The sequence below is a fragment of the Falco punctatus genome (genome assembly GCF_963210335.1).
Source record: "Falco punctatus genome assembly, chromosome: 19".
NCBI classification, from domain to species: domain Eukaryota; kingdom Metazoa; phylum Chordata; class Aves; order Falconiformes; family Falconidae; genus Falco; species Falco punctatus.
In genome coordinates, this window is record NC_137599.1 from 2,132,930 (window position 1) to 2,140,310 (window position 7,381).

At 57.1% G+C, this 7,381-nt stretch overlaps 1 protein-coding gene across 1 annotated transcript; it reads left to right on the top strand.

Annotated features, from left to right (window-relative positions):
• Positions 1-4,246: 4,246 nt before the first annotated feature.
• On the top strand, positions 4,247-7,176 carry PSMB3 (proteasome 20S subunit beta 3). Its single transcript, XM_080369538.1, has 6 exons — positions 4,247-4,480; positions 4,870-5,054; positions 5,429-5,536; positions 5,908-6,085; positions 6,321-6,415; positions 7,051-7,176. Exons 1-6 carry the CDS (start codon positions 4,262-4,264, stop codon positions 7,097-7,099), a joined length of 834 nt encoding a protein of 277 aa, XP_080225664.1. The 5' UTR covers positions 4,247-4,261; the 3' UTR covers positions 7,100-7,176.
• The last annotated feature ends 205 nt before the right edge of the window (positions 7,177-7,381 follow it).

Here is a 7,381-nt window from a genome sequence, read left to right on the forward strand (position 1 = left end):
TAAAATCCCCTGGAATGAGCCCAAAATCCCAGCCCGGTGCCAGCCCCGCTCCGCTCCCCTCTACCGCGTCCCCATCACCGCGGCACTGTTCGGGGGGTGCCCCGGGACCCCCCCCCCTACCAGCCTTGGGGCAATTTTTGGCTCCAAATGGGGGAAATTCCCACCCTGGAGGCGATGCCGGGCATCCCGGGCCCCGCCGGACCTTCCCCGGGACCTGCCGGTGGAAAGGGAAGCAAAGGGAAGGGGAAAAAAAAGGAAAAGATAAAAATATAAGAGTGGGACTTAGAGAAAGAAAGGGGGAAATGGAAAAGGAGGGAAGAAAAGGGAAAAAAGGAATAGGAGGGAAGGAAAGGAAAAAAAATAAGAGGGGGACTTAAAGGGGGAAATGGAAAAGGAGGGAAGAAAAGGGAAAAAAGGTCTAGGAGGGAAGGAAAGGAAAAGAATGAATAGGATGAAAGAAAAGAAAAAAAAGAAATAAGATGTAAGAAAATGAAAAAAAAATAGGAATAGGAGGGAAGAAAAGGAAAAAAGGAATAGGAGGGAAGGAAAGAATAAGAACATAACAGGAGGGAAGGAAATTAAAAAGGAAGGGAAGAAAAAAGGAAAGTAGGGAGGGAAAAAAGACTGGAAAAAGGGAAGAGAAGGAAAAAAAAGGAAAAAGCGGGAAAGAAATAAGTGGGGGGAAAGCGGAAGGGAAGGGAACGGAGCGGGCGGGCTCACGGTGCCGCTGTCCCCCGCGGGGGATCCGTCCCGGGGGGAGGGGGCACCTTGCGGGAGCTCAGGGGGCAGCCGGGACCCCCACGCGAGTCGGTGGCCGCTCACTCCCAACGCCCCGTGTCATTAATTCCCTGCCCGGTGTCCTGGTGTCCCTGTACCCCGGTGCCCGGCGTCCCGGGGTGCCGATAAGCGCAGCCCCGCGGGGCTCCCGGGGATGTTCCGGCTGAGTGCGGCGGCCGCGGCAGGGTTTCCTAGCGCGGTCTCTGTGGCGCAATCGGTTAGCGCGTTCGGCTGTTAACCGAAAGGTTGGTGGTTCGAGCCCACCCAGGGACGCTGCCATCTTTATCTGTTTCCCTTTTTTTCCCCCCCCCCACCTTTCCCAGGGCCAGTCCGTGGCATCGGCCGAGGATGGACACGACGAAGGGGCGACAGGTGGAGGTGACCGGTCCCCGACGCCGTGGGGTGGGATTTCACTGTGGAAAGAGCTGCTCAGGACCTCGGTGGGGCTTTCCCTGCTCCCTTGGGGTGGTCCTTGCCCTCAGGACTAGGCAGAGTTGGACAGGGAGAAGGTGCGAATGGGCAGGATGTGGCCCCCATGAGTTCACAGCTTTCTCCAAGGTGCTGGGTGATGGGGGAAACCAGCCCCTGGTGTGAACAAACCCGCTTCTGCTCAGGCTGTGGCCCCCCCTGCTCCACAGTTTCTCCCAGAATCGACACGATGTGTTGGGACATTATAAACGGAGCACGGGTGTGACAGCCTGTTTCCATCTAGAGTCCGTATTTTGCGTTAAAAATAAGCTGCAGGGGGTCCAAAATCTGCATTGCCGAAGTTCCCCTCTCTTACAAAGTCTTGTAAAATCTATTTCTGTTCCCCGCTTGCCCTGATGTTATTTTCATACCAGCAATAACAAAGTTACTGGTTTAACGCAGGGCGTAAAGCCCTGCCAGGAGGATCCCGGTTGTTTCAAAAGCCCAGAGCCACAAAATGCTCCAGCGGCTGAGCCCGGTGGCGCTGGGGCTGGGGAATGTCGGGGCTCTCCAGGCCAGGGAGTGGGATTGCTGGGATCAAGCGCAAAGAGCCATGGTGCCCAGCGGGAACGTGCCTCTCCTTCCCCACTGCCACCCAAGACGGCCAGAGCTGCGGGGCATCCAGGCGCTGCCAAAAAATGCCTGTGGAGATATTCCTGGCGGGCTCTGCTGCTCCTTCTCTCCCAGCATGGGGTGCTCCCACCAGGCAGAATGTGGCCCCTGCCTCAATCCTGATGGAAAACACTCCAAAACGATGGTGGCCACAGGAGAGGCTTGGTCCCGGGGAGATCAACAGCCCCCGCGTGAGCCAGGGGTTTTCATTGAAACCAGGCGGCTGATCCGTTCTGCGTTTGAGAGCGTTTCCAAACACATGGATCTCTTTCCCTTTGGCACAACATCACTCCCCCGAACGAAACGTTTAATCCCGTCTCCTCCAGGCCAGGGGAGAGCTGGCAAGAGAGGGGCTGGGGAAGGAAATCCGATACTCCACAGAGCACAAATCCCTTTTTGTGCCCAGCTAGAAGGACATGCAGGCTATGGCACAGCTGGATGTGCCCATGGGACGTGGCACAGCTGGAGGGACACGCAGATTATTGCACAGCTGGATGTGCCCATGGGACGTGGCACAGCTGGAGGGACACGCAGATTATTGCACAGCTGGATGTGCCCATGGGACGTGGCACAGCTGGAGGGACATGCATATTATTGCACAGCTGGATGTGCCCATGGGTTGTGGCACAGCTGGAGGGACACACAGATTATTGCACATCTGGATGTGCCCATGGGATGTGGCACAGCTGGAAGGACAGGTAGATTATTGCACAGCTGGATGTACCCGTGGGGACGTGGCACAGCTGTAGGGACACGCAGAGGTGGCAGGCAGGCACGGCCAACCCATCACTCAGTGGCACTGGGGGGTCCCTGAGCCTGTGGCACCCACATATCCCCACATGCCTGTTTCCGCATGCCCGTGGCACAGCTGGGATCACCACAGGCTGGCCGGGCTGGGACCTGCCTGACGGTATCTCCCACCAGCTCAGTGCTCCACAGCCCTGGCACCTTCTGTTGGGCCCTTGCAAAAGTTGACCAAATCTGGCTGAATTTAACTAGAAATCCCAGGAAACCCATCGCACACCACGCTGCGGCGCAGAGCCTGGGTGGGTGTTGGGGTCTTGCCCACCCACTGCCCACCGTCACACCTCTGGGACCCAGGGCAGGGACTTGTGGGGCCAGGGGCAGCAGGTCACCCCAGAGGGGAAAAAAAATCTCCTTGGGAAGTGCTGGCACGATAAAGCCACGATGAAGCCACGAGTCGTGGCACATCCTGCAGAGGGGCAGGGACCTGGCAAGTGCCTGTGAGGGTATTTTTTATCTAGCGAGCGATTTGGTGCCACTGGTACCATAGCCTGTGTGTCCCTCCAGCTCTGCTATGTCCCCCATGGGCACATCCACTGTGCCACCGCCTGCGTGTCCCTACAGCTGTGCCACGTCCCCAGGGTACATCCAGCTGTGTAATAATCTGCGTGTCCCTCCAGCTATGCCACATCCCATGGGCACATCCAGCTGTGCAATAATCTGCGTGTCCCTCCAGCTGTGCCACGTCCCATGGGCACATCCAGACGTGCCACAGCCTGTGTGTCCCTCCAGCTGTGCCACGTCCCCACGGGCACATCCAGCTGTGCAATAATCTGCGTGTCCCTCCAGCTGTGCCACATCCCATGGGCATATCCAGCTGTGCCATAATCTACCTGTCCCTCCAGCTGTACCACATCCCATGGGCACATCCAGCTATGCAATAATCTGTGTGTCCCTCCAGCTGTGCCACATGCCATGGGCACATCCAGCTGTGCAATAATCTACCTGTCCCCCCAGCTGTGTCACATCCCTTGGGCACATCCAGCTGTGCAATAATCTGCATGTCCCTCCAGCTGTGCCACGTCCCATGGGCACATCCAGCTGTGCAATAATCTGCGTGTCCCTCCAGCTGTGCCACATCCCATGGGCACACCCAGCTGTGCAATAGTCTACCTGTCCCCCCAGCTGTGTCACATCCCTTGGGCACACCCAGCTGTGCAATAATCTGCATGTCCCTCCAGCTGTGCCACATCCCATGGGCACATCCAGCTGTGCAATAATCTGCGTGTCCCTCCAGCTGTGCCACATCCCATGGGCACATCCAGCTGTGCAATAATCTGCGTGTCCCTCCAGCTGTGCCACGTCCCATGGGCACATCCAGCTGTGCAATAATCTGCGTGTCCCTCCAGCTGTGCCACGTCCCACGGGCACATCCAGATGTGCAATAATCTGCGTGTCCCTCCAGCTGTCTCACGTCCCACGGGCACATCCAGCTGTGCCATCGCCTGTGTGTCCCTCCAGCTGCGCCATAACCCTCGCGCGCACATCCAGCTGCGCACCCCAGTGGCTCCAGCTCCTCCAGCCCCCCCCCCCCCAGCTGCGCAGCCGCCCCGCGCCCCGCCCGCGCAGCCCGCCGCCGTCCCGGCATGCCCCGCTCACTATGACTCTTCATTTTTCTCCCCCTCCTTCCCCGCCGCCGCAGCAGCCAACCAGCTCCGCCCAGCGACGGGACCAGCCACCAATAGCGAGCGGCGGTTGGCCGGGGGGCCGGGGCGGCAGCCAATGGGAAGCGGCGGGAGGCGGGAGCGGCGGCGGTGCGGCGCGGTGCGGTCGGAGCAGCGGTGCGGGGCCTGGCGGGGTCTGTGCAGCCGGCGCCATGGTGAGCGCCGGGCCGGGGCCGGGGGCGGCGGAGCTGGGCCCGGCAGGATGAGGCCCGTGGGTGCTGGGGCCGTGCGGGGGAGGCGGGTGGGCTGGAGGCCTTTCCCGCGGTGCTGCAGCCCCGTGGGCCTTCCCTCAGGCCGGGAAGCGGCGGCCCCCAGCAGCCCGCTGTGTGTGTGTGTGGGTGGGGGGGTGTAGGGGTCCCCCCCAGGAACAGAAACAATTAAAGTCAAAACCATGAGGGAGAGCGGTGATGGCTCCCCCCGCCGCCCCCGGGGTGGGGGCGCAGGGCCAGGCCAGGTGGAGGGGGGGTCCGCCGGGGGCAGCTCCCCCCCCCCCCCCCCCCCCCAGCCGCGGCCCGGCTGTACCTGCTGCCCTTCTCTGTTCCAGTCTATTATGTCCTATAACGGCGGGGCCGTCATGGCCATGAAGGGGAAGAACTGCGTGGCCATCGCTGCGGACCGGCGGTTTGGCATCCAAGCGCAGATGGTGACCACAGACTTCCAGAAGATTTTCCCTATGGGAGAAAGGTTGTATATTGGACTGGCGGGACTGGCCACGGATGTGCAGACGGTGTAAGTGAGACCCCCTCCTGGCCTGCGTGCCTGTACCGAACCTGTTCCAGGCATATTTACAATAAAGATTTAAGTGGCAGCTTATACTGAGCATAAATGTTTCTATTTGTAGGGGGGGTATAACAGCTGAGTGCCAGCACTCCTTTTCTTGGTCTCCCTTCAGTGGGGATTTTTTTAAAAATAAAACTGCATGTGATTTAAGATCACATCACCTCTAAGACTTTAGGTATAAAAGGAGTCTGGATGTAAAAGTATATCTGGAATACCTACCTGCCTCAGGTGTGGGTCAGGAGCTGGTCAGCGTGCAGTAGAACACACTGGGTGAAGGAAAAGGAACCTGCTTCTGCTTTAACGCTGATTCTCATCTCTTGCAGTGCCCAGAGACTGAAGTTCCGGCTGAATCTCTACGAGCTGAAGGAAGGCAGGCAGATCAAACCTCAGACTTTCATGAGCATGGTTTCCAATCTGCTCTATGAGAGACGGTAACTGTCGAACAACGGAGTCGCGGTTTACGTGTCGGTGAAGGCTGTGGTTGTTGGAGCTGATCTGATTCTAGAGAGGTGGGAGGCTGAGGAGGGCTCCTGTAACGACTGCTTGTGGCGTGGCAAAAGGAGACTTTAACCTAGCAACAACGTTACCTTCAACTTCCTCGCAAAAGAATGCTGAGTGTTGTTAAAATAACCCCGTAGCAATACAAGTTTGTTTCAGTTTGCCATGCTAAACCCATTGCAGGGTGCTTTTAGGTCGGCCTGAAAGGTCCCCCCACCAGAAGCATCTGTGGGATGTTTCCCTGGCATGGATGTTTAGATGGGATGTGGGGCTGGGCTGCTCTATACCGTGTTGTTCTTCACAGGTTTGGACCTTACTACACAGAGCCAGTCATTGCCGGGCTGGACCCCGTAACACACGAACCTTTCATCTGCTCCCTAGACCTGATCGGCTGCCCCATGATAACCGATGACTTTGTGGTCAGCGGCACCTGCTCCGAGCAGATGTACGGCATGTGCGAGTCCCTCTGGGAGCCCGACATGGTGAGTGGGGTGGCCAGGCTGAGTCTTGGATCCAGCCTCCTGCTGTGAACCGCGGGATGTGAGAGACACGGGTTGGATAAAAAGCTCTTGTCTCTGGTGCTTCCCAAAGGAGCTCAGGAGAACAAAGAGGCTGTAGCTTGTAACTTGCAGCGTTTTGGATGATACTTTGGGGTTTGAATGACATCCGATGACTCAAGATTCAGTTTTTACACCAACTAAAACTTCTGTTCCTCAGGAACCCGATCATCTCTTCGAAACGATCTCGCAGGCCATGCTGAATGCAGTGGACAGAGATGCCATCTCTGGAATGGGCGTGGTAGTACACATAATGTAAGTGCTGCTCTCTTCTCCTGCAGAACAGAGGTAGAATTTAACAAGCTGCGCGTTAAGTCAGTTAAGGGATTGGTTTCCAGGCTATCCCTAATCCTGCACCCCTCCAGCAGTATCTTTAGCAATGTTTTGTCCATGCTCAGCGTGTTATTTCTCCTGGCTGCTCTGCGTTGCAGTTTGTGGCTGTTGCTAGAACTGCAGGAGCCATGGGAAATGAATCCTTGAGTTAGACTCTTGCTGCACAGGGATTCCCTGGCTGCATTCCCATCTATTCAGGAGCGTGACTCCTCACACACGGGTAGCGCTGGCCGAGAGGATGCTCTTTGCCGCAGCTGGATGCAACATTAACATCCTGACTCTGCAATCCGAGCCAGTTTGGAAGCAGCTTATTTTCCTCATGGTGCCGTTTCCCTACAGCGTCCCAGGCACTGCTGCTTACTCGACCTGCTGGGGCTCCCCGGGGGCAAAGCGGCAGGAGGGTGGGATTTACTCCGTTGGCACGGCTGCCTTCAAGTTCAAACTATCCTGCCTGCACTAGCAAACCACCTAATTAGCACCTTCCTAATGAAGGGACAATCTCTACAGAGGTATTAAATGCAGCTTTACTAACAGTCTTCTCTCTTTCCCCCCTCTAGTGAAAAAGACAAGATCACCACCAGGACCCTGAAAGCTCGCATGGACTAGCCCAGCACATCTCCCCGTGTCTTTCACATCCCAGTCTGCTTGGAACTTTTTTAAATAAAGCTCACCGTTGTAATGAACTTTCCTTTTCTTGCGTCTGAACGCGAGGATTAAGTTCTCATCTCTAAAGCTGTCAGGAGCTTGGATTTTACAGGGGTTTACCCGGTAGCAGGGCTTACCTTTCTCTCTGAGCCACCTACACTAATCTCCCTCAGTACACGTGTACGTGTGACCGAGCTTCAGCTGCGCCCCAGGGAGGCAGCAGCATCTCCAGGCGGTATGGCA

What these genes read in the sequence shown, in the direction of transcription:
- PSMB3 (XM_080369538.1), top strand. Translation starts at nt 4,262, where the DNA reads ATGACTCTTCATTTTTCTCCCCCTCCTTCCCCGCCGCCGCAGCAGCCA. An exon ending in GCCACGGATGTGCAGACGGT is followed by an intron (nt 5,055 to 5,428) that starts GTAAGTGAGACC and finishes CATCTCTTGCAG; the next exon opens with TGCCCAGAGACTGAAGTTCC. An exon ending in AATCTGCTCTATGAGAGACG is followed by an intron (nt 5,537 to 5,907) that starts GTAACTGTCGAA and finishes TGTTCTTCACAG; the next exon opens with GTTTGGACCTTACTACACAG.